The 19,015-nt window shown below is 58.3% G+C and overlaps 1 protein-coding gene across 1 annotated transcript; it reads right to left on the reverse strand.

Moving 5' to 3' along the window:
* Positions 1–9,900: 9,900 nt before the first annotated feature.
* On the reverse strand, positions 9,901–15,813 carry SNAI3 (snail family transcriptional repressor 3). Its single transcript, XM_028096140.2, has 3 exons — positions 15,738–15,813; positions 12,249–12,869; positions 9,901–10,082 (listed from the first exon to the last, which is right to left on the reverse strand). The coding sequence occupies exons 1-3, from the start codon at positions 15,811–15,813 to the stop codon at positions 9,901–9,903; spliced, it is 879 nt and encodes a 292-aa protein (XP_027951941.1).
* Between the last annotated feature and the right edge of the window lie 3,202 nt (positions 15,814–19,015).

Genomic DNA, 19,015 nt, shown 5'->3' on the forward strand with positions numbered 1-19,015 from the left:
CCTTTGATTTCTGAACCAAAATGAGCTCTTTGAACGAGGCATAAACGCGGAGTCCAATGCGGTGAAGGTGGCATGGCGTGCAGCTCCGTGGTGACAGAGCCGAGGTGACAGTGGGAGAGGGGGAGCATGTCACTAAGGAGCGCTGGGCTCCCTCCGTCTGGAGTCATCTGACTATCCGTGTCCTCATCACCTGTCCTCGGATGCAGGACCAGCCGTGTCACTGCAGGGCTCCGTGCAAGGTGAAAGTGTGGGTCCCCTGTCCAAAAAGTAGGAAGAATTTTGAGCTGAGCCCAGCAGAGCATTCACCTGAGCGTGGGGCCCTCCACGTCGGGGTCCGTGCCAGGGCCTGGCCTACCAGCAGGGGCTCAGGAGGAATGGCGTCTGCATGCACCGTGGCCTGAGCCGACCCCTGTCTTGTCTGCACGGTCCCAGCTCTTCCCTTTGAGACTACTGGTGTTTTTCTCAAAACTGTGGGACTCCGCTCATAGTGCTCATGTCCACCACGACGCAGGCAGAGTGCTCAAGTTTGCGTCTCCACTCTCCCTCTTGGCCACTGGGTGCTCCCTTTTCCTCCTGAGCCCTGCTCCTCGGGGCTGCTAAGGGGGGGTGTGCCGGGCACGGAGCAGGTGCTCACTGTCTGCCCTCCTCCATCAGCAGAGAGAGAACAAGACAGGACTTCATGTACAGGTTTTTATTTTCATTTTACTGGTTTTTTTTTTTATGATTTTATTTATTTGAGAGAGACAGATTGAGAGCATGAGAGGGCAGAAGGGCAGAGGGAGAAGTTGACTCCCCGCTGAGCAGGGAGCCTGATGCAGGAGTCGATCCCAGGACACTGGGATCATGACCTGAGCCGAAGGCAGATGCTCAACCGACTGTGCCACGCAGGCGCCCATATGTACAGGTTTTTAATCCGTGTTTCATTTATTTATGCTTTGGGGTTAGTCTTGGGGAAGGCATGAGGTGCGTCGTGAGGCATGTGTGCGGGGGCAGCCAGGGGAAGGTGCCGAAGACAAGGAGCAGGGAGACGTGGATTCCTAAGCCTGCTCCAGGGAAGGCCGGCAGTTACCTGTCCCCACGTGGGGGAGGGCAAGGCGCTTGCGTAACTTGAGGCCCACCTGTCCCTGCAGGGCTGCTCTCTAGCGAGAACGGGGCCTGAGAGTTCTGGGGTCTGGGGGAGGCTGCCTGGTTCAAATCCTGGTCCTGTGTGTTGTGGCTAGGAGCCCCTGAGCAGGTCAGTCCACCCCCTGTGCTGCCTACCTCTGAACTAGGGCTGGGACACCGCCAACCTCAGAGCTCAAAAGTCTGACTCCTGGGAAGGCTGCTTGCGGCACACTGGCGCCTAGGGGGTCATGGCAGCGGTCTATTGTTTAAATAAGATTACACGGTTTTTTGTGTTTTTTGTTTTTTTTTTAAGATTTTATTTATTTATTTATTTGACAGACAGTGAGAGAGGGAACACAAGCAGGGGGAGTGGGAGAGGGAGAAGCAGACTTCCTGCCGAGCAGGGAGCCCGATGCAGGGCTCGATCCCAGAACCATGGGATCATGACCTGAGCCGAAGGCAGACGCTCAATGACTGAGCCACCCAGGCATCCCAAGATTACACGGTTTTGAAAGGGAGCTCTCGGGCTGAGTTGCCCTCTGAAAATGTACATGTTGACATCCTGACCCCCAGGACCTCAAGATGTGACTCTATTTGGAGAGAGGGTCTTTAAAGAGGTGATTAGGTTAAAGTGAGGTCAGTAGGGTGGACCCTGATCCCAGTGACGGGGACATGAGGAAATCAAGCACAGATGTGCACCGAGGGAGGACCACATGAGGACATAGGGAGAAGATGAGAAGATGCCAGTCTGCAGGCCACATAGAGAGGCCTCAGCAGGCACTAGCCTGCCCACACCTTCGTCTGGGACCTGCAACCCCCGGGATGGGGAGAGAGTGAGTGTCTGAGCTCTCAGCCCCAGCTGTGGGGTTTGTGATGGCAGCCGCAGCATCCGGGAGTTAGGATGCATTGCAGTCCCCAGACACTTGGGAAGAGGGCGTTCTGCAGGCTGGTTTGTGTATGCTTCACAGAAGACGGTGGCCGGGGCCTCTCACCCAGCCCTGTGCACACCTGCAAGAGCAGGTGTCTGGCTTGTCTTGGGAGGTGCCTGCTAGCTGTACCTGCTAGCGTCTTGCTGCTAGTCTTTCCCTGAAAGGTTTTTGATCCCAGCAGGAACAGTTTAAGGTCTCATTGTGAACCAGAAGGACTAGAGCTGTGAGTCACAGAGTGTGGAGGGCTGATTATCAGGCACTTGCTGGGTGTCCAGTGCTGTGCCAGGCAGGTTACCTGCTGTCTGGTCCCCAAGCCCAGCTCTCAGTGGCACCGTCACACCTGGCTCAGGAGATATCCTTTCCGAATCTGCCTTTGGACTCGTTCAGTCCTGGCCGCTACCCTTTGACCTCCCCCTTCTCTGTTCTTCCTTGCCTTTCTGTCTGGTTTCTCAGAACCTGGTCAGCTCGGTGAGATTCCGAGCATCCTGCTGTCCTTATGTGACTTTCCAGCCCCCCCTCCCTCTGCTTACGACCCCTTCTCTTTCACTGGGCAGTCCAACGCTCAAGTCCCTGACCTGCCGGCTAGGACAGTTTTCCTCAGTGCCTGGGGCAGCTCCCCTTCCTGCACATCCCCGGCCGCCCTCCAGCCATCTCCGCACACCCGGGCCTGCCGCTGAAAGAACAGCCTCTGCATCCTGATATCTACTCTTTTTCTGATTTCCAAGAGAAAGGAAAGCTCAGAATGTCTTACTGAGCAGCAACATGGTTTAGTAGCTGAGATCACAGGCTCTGAAGCCAGAGTGTGTGGGTTTAAATCCCAGCCGCCACTGACAGGCTGTGCGCCCTCTCTGGTGGAGGAGAAAGGCCTGGAAGTGCCCTCCCAATGTCACGCCCATGGCAGTCCACGGTGGCCCCAGAAGCGCTCAGGTACATGCCACCACCTTCCAGAAGAAACAGTGGTCGGGTGGTTAAATCAGTGAGTGAGTGACATAGCTTCTTCCGTGGCCTCCGGTTCTCCGAAATGAGCTCACAGGCACCATCACTCACTGCATGCACACGGCTTGGAAGCCTTGTTAGCTGGGGCCAGCCGGCTGGCGTCTCCCTGCCAGTGCTGCTCACGGTGGAGACTGTCTCCTCCACCGCCTTCATTGTCCGCCCGCTTGCTGACACCCGCCCACCATGTCTGCACCACAGCCAGCCTGGGGGAGCACAGCAGGCTGCCCACCTGCCCCCTGGGCCTGATCATGGTCCTCACATTTGTGCCGAGGCTAGCAGCTTCCTTTCTAAGGATGAGAAAAGGCCACGACTGTGAGATTAGCCCCAGAAATGGACTGAAGAAAACAAAAATAAAGGCTGGTTTAGACTGAGCCTTGGCCTGTTCCCTGTCTCTTCCTTCATTCCCTTTCTTTTTTTAAGTAGGCTCCACGCCCAACGTGGGGCTCAAACTCATGACCCTGAAATTAAGAGTTGTGTGCCAAACTGAGCCAGCCGGGCACCCCTTCCTTTATTCCCTTGGGTTTGTTGAGCACCTGTCCCAATCAGATACAGGCCAGGCACGTGGGGCACGGAGTTGCTCTTGTTCAGTTGGTTTAGGGTAGAAGGTGGCTTCCCACAGGATGCCACGGATTGTAGTCTTGAACATGAGGCTGCCAGGGTGCTGCACTGGGGATGGGGGAGGTGGGTGTGGGTGGAAGATGGGAGCAGGGCCCAGGAGGAGCCGTCACTGATTGGGCTGAGAGCGCAGGGCCTGGGCCGAGAGGGTGGCGGAAAGAGCCTGGTGCATGTGAGTAAGTGCACGCCGGGGAAGCAGGGGGTCCCCCCCCCGGAGCAGCGACGGGGGTGTCTCTCACTGCATGTGTGTGAGGAGTCACGTGGCCTCAGGGATTGTTTCCAGGGTCAGTGGGGAAAAACAGAAAACACATATAGTCTGAGTTACCCCAAATAACCCCTCAACATCCCCCGTGAGGCCGAGCGGACACCTCTTGCTGCGCCTGGTGCAAGCTTCTCTTGTAGCGCCCGGCCGGATGGCATCCGTGCACCCCCACGGGTTCCTGCTCCCACACCAGGACCACACATGGCAGTGTGGTCCTCCAGCTGGGTCTCAGAGTGCTTTCCCTCTCCAGGCTCAGTACCCGAGAGCTTTGTATATGTGGTTCCTCTACATTTATGTATGTTAGGAATTAAAATTGATGATGTTTTAAAGATTTGCTAACTATGTTCGTTTAGAATCATCAATAAGAAACCTACCATGTGCTAACACATTTGTGTGAAAAAGAATGATTTTCCAAAACAGGGTTTTAGGAGAGTAGGATTGTTTTGCATTGTTATAAATCTTGGCGTCTGGTGTCCTGGATGGAGAGGCCCAGTTGCCCCGTCTGCCCGACCCCCACAGACTTGGCGACAGAAACACACCCCAGCAGCCTCCGGATACCTGTGGCTCATCTTTGGTGGCATTGCCTCCAGGCGAGCTGCGACATGGCATCTGACGTCAGTGAACACCTCCCGTGCTCCATTCCATGGAAATAGTCCTGTGCTTGGGCTCTCTGACCCAGGCGGGATGTTGGAGCATCTGCATCAGTCATTGGGAAAATACTGGTTCACTGATTTACCCGGAATGTCCACATGTCGACGTTTCATTTTATAATTAAAAAAATTATTTTCTCATCAGAGAAGTCTTTCAGCATGAAAGCTGCCAAAAGATAGAAAGCTTCCGAAATGGTCATTTTTCTCTTAAACGTGTAGGTGTTATCATGGGCAAGGACTCCTGTTCGTTCTCCTTGAAGTGACAGGCTCCCCTGGTTCTTTTCTGATAAGATGCCTGCAGGTGTCCAGGCCTGTGTCTCCATGGCGCGTGCCCTCCCCCGGTGGCTGGGGCTCTGCGCACACCTCCCATTTCTTCACTCGGAACACGACTGAGACCAGGACCCAGGGTTGAGATTGTTTACAATTCAGGATGTCCTTAGGCTGCATGTGATTTCCGTGAGTGTGTTGTGGGGACGTGCCAGGGCCCTGGGGCAGCAAGCTGGCTGGCCCATGCGGAGATGCCAGCACTAAAGCCCCTGTTGTTTCTGCACCATCAGCGTGTGCGCCCCACGGTGAGGGGTCTCCCGCGTAGTTGCCATGGGGGGAAGCCTGCAGACCACTTGTGTGGGTTCTGAGAGGGGGACAGGGGCAGCCGCCACCACGGTCACTGGAGCCATGGGACAGCAGCCGCGCCTCAGCTCATACTCAGCAGAGGGACTGGCAGTGGGGTTGGGCTCAGACTGTCCCCAACCCCAGCCTCCTTTTGGCTGATTCAGAACCCTTGCCTTCCTGAGGTGAACGTGCAGTTTTCAGAGTCCCCTGTGGCTCCAAGACCGCCTTCCTTACACACTCTCCTTTCCGAGGTCACGGTGTCACTGTCTGGAGCCCAGGCCTGCTCCCAGGGGAGGGAAGGCAGGACTGGCGTCTTAAGCTAGGTAAGCCAAGTGATTACACGTCTTCCTGAAGGACCCGTGACGGCTGGATCTTTACAGGAAAATGGAAGAGAGGCCCCGAGGGGCAGAGGTGCCGGGAGATGGGGGCAGGGGGGGAGGGGGGCGGTGGATGCCCTCAGGTCAGCCTCAGGGCCGGGGGGCGCAGCACAGATGGACGATGGGGGGAGGCAGCCCCGCACTTTTGCACATACTGGAGACATACGCGCCCAGTCGCCGTGATGAACCCTGAACCTCTGCCCCTCAGCCCTCCCGCCCTTGGCACTGCTGTGTACTCGAGCCCCTGCCCATGTCTGCTGGGCCCTGAGGACGCTCTCAGCAGCGCAGGCAGCTGGGAGGGGAGATCAGGAGCCAGAACTCGGTGGTCGGGAAGTGCACAGTTCCTAAGAGGCGGTGAAGGTGGAGGGTTTCTCTAAAGTTAGCAATTTGGTTTTATTTGAGGCATCCTAAGTGTCTTTTTTTTTTTTTTGCTATTATATGTATTTGGCACTCCCCTGAATTGTGAAATAGAGTTTAGCATGATTCCTTTTTTACAGAAGCAGAAGCCAAGGCTTTATAGTGGGATTGGCTCTGCTGGGATGAGAACACCTCACTTGGGAACCGGGCCAGGACACCCTGATTGCCAGTGAGTCCCACGGACTCCCCCGCTCGGGGGCGCCCTGCTGTCCCAGGCTCCTTGGAGCCCCTGACTCTTGGCAGCACCCTCCCTGGAATGTCATGCCATCCGCAAGTGATAGAGGCCTGGAAACTTTTGTTCCATTGAACTTTGCCAGCGAGCTATACTTAGCCACCAAGTGGAGGCCAGGAGTGGGTTCTCTGAATATAGATAGTAACAAGCGGGCTATTTTCAAACTTCCAGAGAACCCCCCCAGAATATTCTGGGCCAAAATGATATTTATGGAACCCTCTGGGCTTTTGGAAGGGAAGGCATAACCTTAGTGTGTCTGCAGCTTCAGGAGAGAGGTTTCCTTGAACAGGGGGCGGGGCAGAGGACCGGGCCACTGAGAAACTGGGTGTCCCTCTCGCACCTGTTTCTAGGACCTGAGCCCGCGGAGGCCGGGCGCTGGCATCTGAGTCCGAGAACAGTGGTTTTCCTGGCTGGGTATCTGGTGCTGACCCTGTCCATGGCCCTCATGCTGCTATCCAGGGGCACCTCTCATGCTGAAAGACGGGGTCCCCAACCTTGGAGGGCTCGTGTCATGGTTTTCCTCTTGTCCAGAATCCTCGCTGATCTCTTAGGCTTCTGCTTTTCTCCAGACATAACCGGGCTGCAACCATAGCACCACTCCCAGCTCCTCAGGCCAGGGCCTCTGGTCCCTCGTCCACTTGCTCCCAAAGGCCTTCTTTAGGGTGAAGAGGGGAAATGTGATCAGTAAGATTTGGGTAGTACAAAGAAGGCCTATGCATGGAGGGACCCAAACAGCAGCCCCTGGAGAAAAGCACCAGCCCCGCCCGCTTCACTGGGACAGACATGAACGAGGCCTAGACCCCCTTCCTGATTCCTACTCTGTAGGTGTTGGGAGGGGGCTCCAGAAAGCCAGCTTTTAAATGGGTGTCCCAGGTGAATTCTGATGACCAGGCAAAGTGACAAGGAAAAGCGGGGGTGGGGGTGGTGGGGAGGGGGGAGCTGCCAGCCCTGCGTGGGCCTGGTGGCATGGCCTCCCCGTGGTCTGACCGCAGCCGACTCGCTCCTGGTGGACCGTCTCCCCCATTCATCCTCCATCGGTTCCCCAGCAGGTGCTCGGGCCTTTCTTCACCCCCTCGGCCAAGCCAGCCTCCACTGCCCTGCCCTCTGCCAGTCCAGTTATAAATATAAGAGCATTTTCCATGGGCCAGCACAGAAGGGCAAGCATTTGACTTTATTTTAGGGCCGCGAAATTCTCTCCCTTCATACCCGACAGGTGCATCGCCTAATTTAGACATCAGGGCCCAGAAATAGAACACAATCTACAATATAGCTTCCTTCAGGCATCTGGATGCTATCAAAAAAAACAAAAACAAAAAGGCTTCCTGTGAGATGGTGCGACATAGGCCCGAACGCTGGCTTAACCCGCTCAATGGAGGAGCCCAGCGCTCTGGGAGGCTGCTGGGAGGAAAGGCTGCCCTGTGAGCGCGGGGCCCTGCTTGGACGATGGACAGGAGGTGGGAAGTGGGAAGTGTTTTCAGTAAATCTGTCAGTTAAGTTGACTGCACCCCCCCGCCCCCCGATCCTTTGTGAACTGAGAGGACAGAGGAGTCAAACACAGGGACCCTCCCCAACCAGGCATCTTGGCAAACTCTGTGTTCACATCAGCTGTTGGAAATTCTGACCCCCAGGTTCTCAGAATGTGTCCCTATTTGGAACCAGGGTCTTTGGAGGTGATCAAGTTAAGATAAGGTCATCAGGGTAGGTCCTAACCCAGTATGCCTGGTGTCCTCACAAAAAGGGGGAATTTGGACACAGAGACAGATGCAGAGGCAGGAAGAAGCCGAGCGAGGTGGAGGCAGAGATGGGTGATGGGTCTACCGCCCGAGGATATCGAAGTTGCCAGCAAGCCAGTAGGAGCCGAGAGAGGGGGCCCAGAAGGAACCAGCCATGCTGGCACCTCGGTCTGGGACTCCTGGCCTCCAGACTGCAGGAGAGTGGATTTCTGTGGTTCAAGCCACCCGGTGTGTGGGACTTGGTCACGGCAGCCCCAGCAAACTGATATATTAGCTAAGCCTCCAGCTCACACTGTCCCTCAAGGGACGGCTGATCCCTGCGGAGGGAAGGCAAGCAGTGCAGGCCTGGGAATGTGAGCGAGGGTGTCTTCATTCCACCTGCTGATACAGTCTGGTGCATGCTGGAGCCTCGGTCTCCTGAGTGGCCAGTTTCATCAAGGTCACCCTTGGTCCAGAGAAGCCCAAGATCACGGTGACGTTTCCTCTGGGGTGCCCCCAAGGCTCTTCCAATGTCCGTCATCAAACCAGCCCCAGAGGACCCTCCAGCGGAATCTACAGGGGCCTTGTGGCCCGGCGTGGGCTGGTAAATGCTCTTCAGCAGGTCCATGTGGCCTGGGGCTGAGATAGGGGCCTCTGCCGCTTGCCCTGTGGCCCCATTCAGGGCCAGGACCAAGGTCTCTGACTTTGTTCCTCAGCCTGGGCCAGAAGTGGTATTGCTGACAGCAGGCCAGCTCTCCTGAAGAGAGGAGCAGGTGTCCCCTCCGGGTGTCAAGAACTCAATCAGTCCCCGTTAGACACAGGCCACCCTCCGGGACCAGCTAGAGATGCTGAGACATGCTGGCAAGAGGGGGACCAGCCCAGCAGGTGACTGCCTGGAGGTCTCTGGTGGGAAGAGGCTGCCACGTGGGGGCCCAAGGCTGGGGAGGGGTCTCCTGTTGTTACCTGAGTCAGTTTGGGAGGCGTGTCTTGGGCAGTGTCAAGGTCTGCCACTCTCTCAGCTGGTGGATACCTGTGGCTTCAGGAGAGGGCAGGCAGAGGGGAGTGACTGTGCCACAGGCAGCCACGGACACAGCTCCTGGATGACGTGGTGGGCTCCGTAGAGACGTGTGCAGACCCAGGACTAGACTGTCTTCTGAGTACCCTGCCAGTGCAGGCACGTGCAGCCCACAGCTGCCTCTTCCTCGGGCCTCTGCTCTCACACCCTCACCCCAGCATGTCCTTGCCCCGTGGCTACTCTCCCTCCCTGTTTAATGCTGTTCCCCTTTCTGGTCTCTTTCTTCCAAAGGATGGTGCCTCTGCTCACCTGCTTGTGCTCTCGCTGCCTGCCTCCTGCCAGCCCTGCTCTCTGTCCCTGCACTTCATGGCTCCACGCCCTCGCCATTGCCTCCCCTACTCTGTGGCCAGAGGCCAAATTACCCAGGCATCTGCGGCCTCTGGCAGATAGCTCCGCGCTCAGCCTCCACCATAGATTCAGAGCCTCAGAGGACACAACAGCCAGGGCTTATAGGCTCCTCACTGCCCTGCGGTTGTGGTGGGGTCCTAGCTCCGTCCCCGGGGCCACCTGGTGAGGTGGGCAGGGGTGTGTGTATGCGTGCACCTGTGATGTAACTTGGCCTAGAGTCCAGACCAACAGCAGGTGGAGGTGAGCCATGAGGCTGCTCTGCCTGTGAAGGCCAGCTGAATAGCAGGAGCTGTCCATGCTGGTAGCCGACTCTGGGAGAAGAGAACCAGAGACCAGAGCAAGTCAAACACAGGACTGTGGTTAACGGTTCGGTGACCTTCTTCAGTCACTTACCCGAACAGCCCACCGGGCTTCTCTGGCTCTGGACGGAGGCGGGCGGCTGCAGGCAGGGAGAGGAGAAGCACCCAGTGGGCGAGCATGGGGCCGGGCAACACGGGCCGCCTGGAGCGGGTCAGCCACCAGCTCCTGGGGTGAGGTCCTGCCCCTCCTCCCTGCACCGAGCCCGCGCCCCTCAGGGGCCGGGGCAGCAGCCGGACTCCGCGTGGCGTGCCAGGAGCGACATGCGGGAGAAGGTCTTGGCACAGCTCTTGCACTGGTACTTCTTGGTGTCAGAGTGTGTTTGCAGGTGGGCCCGGAGATTGGAGCGGTCGGCGAACGCCCTGCTGCAGTGAGAGCAGGTGTAGGGCTTCTCACCTGGGGGAGGAAGAGGAGTGCCAGGTCAGTGTCCCTCTGCGTGGCCACGGGAGCTGGCCCCCGGTTCATGGGTCTCTCTTTATAAATGAACAAGCCCCAGGGCGCCTGGGTGGCTCAGCTGGTGAGCATCTGACTGGATTTTGGCTCAGGTCACGGTCTCAGGGTCATGAGATGGAGCCCCACATCAGGCTTCGCGCTCAGCAGGAGTCTGCTTGAGCTCTGCTCCCCCCCAAATAAATAAAATCTTTAAATAGAAAATGAATAAGCCCCTCTACCTCCCCCAATATCATGGCAATTCTAATGCATTATCTGCCTTCAGCACCCTTCCCAGGAGATGCATGGTGGGGGCTTTGGCCCCTGATCCAGGAGGAAGCCCTATATGGGACCAACAGGCCCCCACAAACACGGTCAAGGTCAGAGCCACTTGGGCATAGGATGGAGTGCCACACCTGGGCAGGACTGCAGCACCTCAGACCCTTTCTAAGAGGAAAGATCTAGCATGGGTCTTTGCTGGATCTAGCACGGTTGCTAGATCTTTCTCTGTTTCTGCCAGAGCCCTCCTGGGGCCCTTTGCCCACATCTGCCCCTGAGAAGCACTGGGGGCCTTCTGGCCGCTGTTCCAACCATGGAAGGACGGGGGTGGCAAGCAGCGCGGCTCCCACAGAGTCGGCCGTGAAGGCGGGCTGGAACGAGGCCCAGCCCTTGCAGTGAGGCAGGCATTTGGGGATGGCTTAAGAACCTGGTGTCCCCTGGGGCACCTCCAATCAGGGCGCCTGGGGATTTAGACAAAGTCCTTCTGTTGGGAGCTGGGCCCCCAGGACGACCCTAACCAGTAGAAGAAGACCACTGGGGGCCATCTGTTCTCCTCTGCCCGTGTGGCTTGACGCCTGGCCCTCCACCGTACAGGATCCTGAGAGGCACCAGCCTGCAGCCCCCATGGCCCCCGGGCATCTCATCCCTGCCACCCAGAGCTCCCATGCACCCTCCCAGCCTGGTCAGCCTCCTGCGGGGCCTCCTGCTCTCAGGGCTCCCAGACGGAGAGTGCTGAGCCGCCGGGGGGGTGGGGCGCTCAGGGACATCTTTGTGGGGGGAGCTAAGGAAAACCAAATGGAATTTCAGCCCAGAGAACAGCTTCTGCAAAACCCTTCTTTCGAGCGTTTGCCTGGCTGGGACTCCAAAGAGTCCTAATCACAGAGCCGCGACCTAGGGCCAGGGAGGCTGCGGGGACCGCGGGCGTGTGTGGCAGCCATGGGCCTCGGCCCGGCGAGTCTTGTTCCTGGCCTTCTGTCTGTGTCTGCCTCTCCCTGTCCTGGTGGGCCTGGGGTGAGGCGTGGTCCCACCCCCTGCCCTCAGGCCCGGCTCAGCGGTGGTTTACAGACCAAGTGCGGAGGCTCCTGGGCCCCTCTCCTTCCTTGGCTCGTCTGTGTCTGTCCATCTCTCTGTCCACAGCTGCCCTTCTCCCTTCCTGTGTTCAGGCATCCTCTCCCCAGGGATGGGTTTGCCCCCCCGGGCCCCAGTCAAGCTGCAGCCATCATCCGTGCCCTTCACACAGTCTGTGTGGCCCCCATGCTTGCCACCCGCCTTTCCCCGTCCCCCCCTCCTGCGGCTCCAGAGTTCCGGAAGGCCATGGCAGGGGCGTCCTGTGTTTGCCGGGTGTTGTGGGTTGAGTTGTGTGTCTCTTAACAGAGATGTTCGCGTCGTAACCCCCGGTGCCTGTGGATGTGACCTGACCTGGAGCATAGGGCCCTGCAGATGTGACCGGGTTAGGGTGGAGTCACCCTGGGGTATGTGGGCCCTGGTTCCATATGACTGGTGTCCTTACAACAGAGGGAAATGAGGCCCCGTGAGGACAGGGGCAGGGGCGAGGGGCGCGGCCACCACTGAGGGACACCCAGGCCCCCCGGAGCTGGAGGAGGCAGGAAGGACCCTCCCCTGGAGCCTCTGCAGGGAGCGTGGCCCCACCTACACCCCGTTCCAGACTCTGGCCTCCAGCATGGGGAGAGAGGGCACTTTTGATGTCTAAGCCTCTGATCTGTGGGGCTTTGGAAAGCAAGACGTAGGGGAGTGGAAGCACGTCCACCCGCTTGTTTGTAAACTCACCCCTCCCTCCCTTCCCAAGGGCCAGGCCTGACCCTCACCCCTGCCGGGTCCCTCGGGAGGACCCACCTGTGTGGGTGCGGATGTGGCCGCGGAGCAGCCAGGGCCTGGAGAAGGCCTTGCCGCAGATGGCGCAGGGGCAGGGCAGCGTGTGCGTGCGGATGTGCATCTTGAGGGCGCCCAGGCTGCTGTACTCCTTGTCGCAGTGTCTGCAGGGGAAGCAGCGCGGCGTCCGTAGCCGGCAGTGCAGCTCGCGGTGCCTGGCCAGCCCAGCCAGTGTGTGGTAGGGCTTGCGGCAGTGCGGGCACTGGAAGCCGCCGGGGCCGCGGGGGGCCCGCGCCGCACCCCCCGGCAGTCTGTCTGCGGCCTGGTCCCCGGCGGGGCCTGGGATCGGGGGCCACCGTGTGGGCAGCAGCAGCCGCGGAGGCAGGTTGAGCTGGTTCAGGCTGTCTTTGAGGGGCACGCTGGGGGCCCGGCCGGCCCAAGGGTGCACAGGGCCGACCTGCAGGGGGTCTGGCCCGGAGGCCCCCCACGCTTCCTCATGGCGGGGAAGGGGCAGCGAGATGCGGGCGATGATGGAGGTGCAGTCCCAGGGCCGGGGAGGGTCACCAGGTGTGGATGAGGCTGCTTTATCTGGGAGGAGGAGGGGCACCACCAGCCCCCTGCAGGCAGAACAGGCGCCATTGATTTCTAGAAGGGAGGGCGGAGAGAGAAGGTACAGGTGAACATGAGCCCCCACACTCTGTCCTCACGCTGGCCCTGCTTGGTCCGACCTCAGGCCTCTTCTAGGTCATTGGCAGTCCGCACGAAGGGAAAGGGCTGACGAGGTGGGGTGTCAGCTCGGGAAGTGACCACAGGGTCTACGGGAGAGATCTCAGGTTCCCCCACTGCCCGGGCAAGGCAGGCCTCCCTGACCCCCGTCCCACCTCAGGGCCAGCTCAGAGCTGTGGCGCCAGGCTCCTACACAGAGCTAATTCAGAACAAACACTTGGCAGTCCGCCACGATGTGTAAGAGAACTAATTAGCCTTCGGTCACCCCCGATCACCCCTCACCCGTGGTGACGGAGGTGCACACAGCCTCCCGCCAACGCTCCCGGGTCGACAGCTGTCCTCGGTGGTACCACAATGGCCTTCAGGGGCATCTGGTCCCCAGGCTGCTGCCTCCACATTTGTGGGCCAGCATGCCCATGCTTGACCAGGTGAGAGCGGCAGGATCCCCCAGAGTAAACAGGCAAGCATTTCCCCCAAGCCCAAATCTCCACAGTCCCCGACCCATTTAGTACTCCAGATGTGTTGAAATAAATCTCTGGCCCCATTTCTACCTTAATAATGCCAAGGCTTTGGGTAGAGAAAGACAACCCACAGATTGGAAGAAAATATTTGCAAATCATGTATCTGATAAGTAACTAGCATGTAGAATATACAAAGAACTCTAGCAACTCAACAATGAAAAGAAAATACAATTTTAAAATGGGTAAAGGATCTGAAGAAACATTTCTCCAAACAAGATATACAAATGGCAGGGTGCCTGGCTGGCTCAGTTTGTAGATCATGTGACTCTTAATCTCAGGGTTGTGAGTTCAAGCCCCATCTTGGGCGTACAGATTACTTAAAAAAAAAAAAAAAGCAAGAGAGATACAAATGGCTAGCAAGCACAGGAAAAGATGCTTGCCACCATTATCCATCAAGGAAATGCAAATTAAAGCCACAACAAGATACACGTCATGCCCAGTAGGATGGTTAGAATTAAAAATAGCCAATTACAAGTGTTGGTGAGGATGTAGAGAAATCAGGACCTTTTTTTTTTTTTTTTGAGAAATCAGGACCTTTAAGGAAGGTTCCCACCCACCACTCTGTCCTGACCTCACCCCAAAATCCCCTAATTATAAAATAGCACACCAAATTTCTGTCCTCCCAGGAAGAGGGAGTAGCAGTGGCCAGCTAAGAGACAAAGGCCAAGGAAGTTCTGGAGACAGCCCTGGGATGCCGGAGAGCCTAGGACCCCACAGAAGCTCCACGAGGAGCCTTTCTACTGGGGAAAAAAGTCACCTTCTTAAGTCTCTGGGATGCAGCCACCACCCTGGTCCCAGGCATCGCCAGAGCCAAACCCTGTCTGGAGGGGGCGGTCCCAGGAAGAGGGCAGGGGGGGCGAGGCAGCCATGCTGGTGGTGTTGACCCGAACTTCTGCTGGTCCTTTAAATGCCTCCCCACACCCTCTGGGGCTGCTGGATTTTGTTACTGGTCCTGGGACTCAGATTCCTGGGAGAAGAGACTTTTAAGTCCCCTCTGGTTTCAGAGTTCCCTGGGGGCAGCCTAAAAAGGGACTTATTTAAAATGAGAGAGTGAGGGGCCCCAGACAACATCCTGGCAGGAAGAGGCTCACAGTGGTCACCTAGGTCTCGGCATGCAAGGGGAGTGACAGCGAGGGGAGGCGGCTGAGTTTGAGGCTCGTCACTGGCTGCCTTGGTCTGCATAGTCTGCACGTTCAAAGGGTAAGGCGGGGTGCACATTAAGGCTGGGCTTAAACAGCAGGTTTGAAACGTTACCAATTATGGCCAAGGTCAATTCCATTTTCCACCATATATGTACGTATATATCTGAAACAAGTTTCCTTTACCTGAGCCCTGCACTCTGATGGTTTCTGTTCTGTTTCATTTTATGAAACTGCTGGTGGTGACTCATTAAATTGATTTCAAAATGCAGAGTTCAGGAGCCCAGTCCTAGAAGGCACCCCCTGGCGGCAGTGGGCCCCAGGATGGATCAGTGAGGCGTCCTCCACTCGCGGACCTCTGCAGTGTCCCTCCTCCCGAGTCACCAAGCAGTTTCCTGGGGTCGGGGGATCTTCACCCCCAAGAAGCTGCTGAGCTGTGGGGAATGGCCCTGATCATTCTAGAGAGGCCTTTGTCCTGGGACCTTCTCGTGTCCCTATGCCTAGCAGGGAATGGGGATTCATGGACAGTCCTGGGTCCTGGACGTGCGTCTCCCCACTGAGCCACCTGGGGGCTGGCAGAAGGACGGCAGCTCCTCAGCTCCCCCCGCCTCCCCCGAGGAACCGTCACTGGGGTGAGGGGAGGCCCGAGGGAAGGTGACCCACGGGAGGGGTGAGGGAGCACTGGAGGGGTCTGGAGGAGCACCGCAAAGAGCCGGGCCTTGGCACGCGGAGCCCAGGATCTCTCCTTTGGTCCCCTCTGGATGTTCTGGGGGAGCACTTGGACAGCAGCCCCAAGTCCTCCCCATCTCTGTCCCCACCCATCCCTGGGTCCCCACCCACCTACCCACCCAAACCTGCACCAGGAAGATGGCCCCGGGGCTCCCTTAGCTCGGATGGGTTCACCAGGCCACAGCGGGAGAGCCCCAAAGTGACTGGGGGTTTAGAAACTGCTCTAAGTGGGGAGGGACTCCGCGCCTGCTCAGCCCAACGCGGGGCCGAGGCCCCCCGAAGCGGACGAGGCGCCCGGAGGCCACCCACCCACCCGGGGTCTCGCTCCCGCTCTGCTGGCAAGGTAACTCCTTTCCTCCCACCTGGGACGGGAGTCCGGGGAGCCCGGCAGCCCCTACCTCTCTGCGTCTCCAGCTGCCTGTAGTTGGGAACCCTGTGGCTGGAGTGCGTTTTCACCAGGAAGGAGCGCGGCATGGTCCCCCTGCTAACGCGGGTCCCCCAGCGCGTCCACCCAACGCCCGGAGGCAGCGCTGCAGGCAGGTGGCGGGAGGGCTGGCTCATTAGCATAGCGTGCCCCCTGGACCAACCAGCGCAAGGCGCGGCCGGGGCGGGGTTGCGGGGCGGGGCTTTGGGGCCACGCCCAGGACAGGTGCGCGGGCCGCGGGGGAGGGAGCGCGTGGCCGCCGAGTCCTCCCCACGGGACTGCCCTGGCGCGCGCCGCGAGTCACACCGACCCCTGGGGCCTGGCGCACCCACTCACCGTGGACTAAAGGGCGGAGGTCAGGGCTGGATGGAAGTCGAGCCGGGCTCCAGTCCACACGGCGGTGGAGGCGTGCGCAGAACCCCTGCTCCTGCTGGTCACGCCCGCCCCGCCTGCTGCGCCAATCCGCAAAGGTAGGATTGATGAGCACAAGCCCCGAATTCCAAAGCTGACCCACCTGACTAGCCATAGTGGTGACGGGGGTCAGCTGACCTGGGGGAGAGAGGCCTTTCCCAGGGGGTGAAACCTGGGGAGGGTTCCTTCCCTCTGGGGACAGGGCTTTAGGAGTTGGCCCACGCCTCCAGAAGGCTCCTTTGGTTGGGAGAAGGGACACAGCCTGGAATTCTGGGATTCCAAGGGGTTCTGAGCTGCACTTATGGGAAGTTTCATCAAAGGGGGGGAAGCACGTGCGCTGTGGAACAGCCTAGTCTGTGACCCTGTGCAGCCGTGTCCCTCCTTCAGTGCCGCAAAGAGCTGGACGAGCCATGTCTGAGTGTCTGGTCCCTTTTGATGTGGACGTTTCAGGACTTCAGGCGTCAGATGGGGCATTCTCTGGGCGAATGGACACAGCCCCAAGCCTGCCCCTGACAGCTGCAGGGTTTTTCCATGGCTGTGCAGCAGGCCTGCCTTCCTGGCGGTGCCTTTGAGGCCTGGGTGCCGCGGGACTGCTGGTGCTCCTTGCCAGCCGTGGGCTTGGGGGGCGACGAGGTGAAGTTGATGGTGAGCCTGTAGAAGGACCTCTGGAAAAGCAGGGAGGGAGGGCCATGTCACCCAGGGTCTGATGTTCATAGTGTTGCAGACGAGAAGGTGGAGGCTCTGAGAGTAGGGGGGATAGGAACCCAGGGGAGCACATGTGGCTTGGTGAGAGCATGGAGGGGCAGGTGGTGCACGGACAGAAGGCACGCATCTCTCCTGCGGGCCGCAGCCTGGCACCGTGCTGTTGTGCGTGTGGATTTCAGAGGACACGTGGCTGCCTTCTGCTTATTCACCTGTTCTGTGGCCTCGCAAGCTTTCTTTTTATACCCGCTCTTCCTTCTTTCCCCTCCCAGACGTAGATAAGGCTTGCAGGTACCTGGGTCAGCCCTCCACCCACACTGTCCTTCCTCACCCGGTCACCCACTGTGTGGCCGCCCGCCAAGATGAGGTCCCTCATCCCCAGAGAGATGCTCACACTACTTAGGGAAACTTGAGTGTTCCTGATCTCATCCTGGAAATGCTCCCTGGGATTGCGAGGGTCCTTGGAGCCGCTCTGGGGTAGGGGCAGTATATTCTTTTCCTAGGGCTGTCATTACAAATGACCCCCACCCACTTCTCAGCCCTCCTTGGGGTCACGCAGACTCACTGGCTGTAACTCACAGGGTGGTGTCTGGGTTGGACCCAGGAAGGACCACAGGGGAGGACGCTGGCATCTACTTGTCCACACCTGTGCCGTGCCAGGGAGGGGGTGCAACTGTCCCCATCCCCTCTTGCTCTGTGTCCCTCTATCCTTATGGCCGCTTTACTTGGCCATTAAGCCTCATGCCCGCCCACTTCCCACCAGTCTCCTGGAACTGCCCCTCTTTCAACCACAGCAGGACTTGCAGGGACCAGAGTCCCTGCCTTCCAGAAGAAATCACAGCGGTCTTCCCTTGGCACCTAAGACCCTAGGGTTGACAGCTGGCTGGGAGCCAGGCTGTGGGCCCCACCCATCTGCCTCTGTCAGCCGCCTGAGCAGCACTTTCCAATTAGGATAGGCACCTCCCGAGCGATTGCTACAGTTCTGCTTAGTTTCTCTCTCTCTCTCTTTTTTTTTAAAGATTTTATTTATTTATTTGACAGAGAGAGACACAGCGAGAGAGGGAACACAAGCAGGAGGAGTGGGAGAGGGAGAAGCAGGCTTCCCGCGGAGCAGGGAGCCCGATGCAGGGCTCGATCCCAGGACCCCGGGACCATGACCTGAGCCGAAGGCAGACGCTTAATGACTGAGCCACCCGGGTGCCCCGTTAGTTTCTCTTTTTATGTGTATGTGTTTGGAGTCTTTTTCTCATGCCTTACAAAGAATAAGACAGGTAGTGCTTGACTCTGCCTACGTATGTTCACATACATCTGCATCCCCACTGCATGCTCACTTTTTAACTGATTGCGTTTCATGACCTAGTTTGGGGGGCCCTGCTCCCTATCAGACTGCGCCCAAGAGGGGGGCCAGCTGGGAGCCAGCCCTCACTCCTGCACAGTACCTGCATGTGCACGGTGTGGTCCAGCAACGCTTGTTGGATGAGATGGAAAGGCATTGAGAACCCCCAAACAGTGTGGCCCCTGGCATGCACATCCCTGGGGCTTGGAGGAGGGTGAGGCTCTGTGCTCTCAAGTGTGGACATGTCAGCATGAAGCACAGGCCCCAGGGACCAAGACTCTTGGAACAGTGCTCAGAGCTGGACCTCGCAGCTGGGGCTCAGCTGTCCCAGGACCCCGGACAGATGGCCCCTCGCACTGGGGGCTCCAGCCGCAGGGACAAAGGGTCCCTGCACCAGCATATGGGGTGTTCATTGGGGTGTGGCTGTGGCTGGGATATCCTGACTTAGGGCAACCTCATGGCTGTACGAGGTCATGGACTTGTGGAAATTGAGACCAAATGTTCCAGCTCCCAACATCTGGTGAGATTGGTGCCAGTGAGTGCTTGGTCACCCCCAGAGAAGGGGAGCTCATTCCATTTTGAGGCCTGTTACAGCTGATGCTGGTATTTAGTCTGGGGTCTGGGGGACATGTCCGTGTGAGACAGAAAGGGACACTGTCCCTTCCCACACAGCTTATTCGACATGCAGGAGGGTACTAGACATGGTGCCCTAGGCATGCCAGGGGACACGGTGTTGGGTGCTGAGGAGGGGTTCTAGGGGCTGGGGCGGAAGGGGGAGAAAGCGAGGGGCCGAGCGGGGGTGG

The sequence above is a fragment of the Eumetopias jubatus genome, unplaced genomic scaffold (assembly GCF_037043125.1).
Source record: "Eumetopias jubatus isolate StellerSeaLion01/CBP00866 unplaced genomic scaffold, mEumJub1_p1.0 scaffold_10, whole genome shotgun sequence".
Taxonomy (NCBI): domain Eukaryota; kingdom Metazoa; phylum Chordata; class Mammalia; order Carnivora; family Otariidae; genus Eumetopias; species Eumetopias jubatus.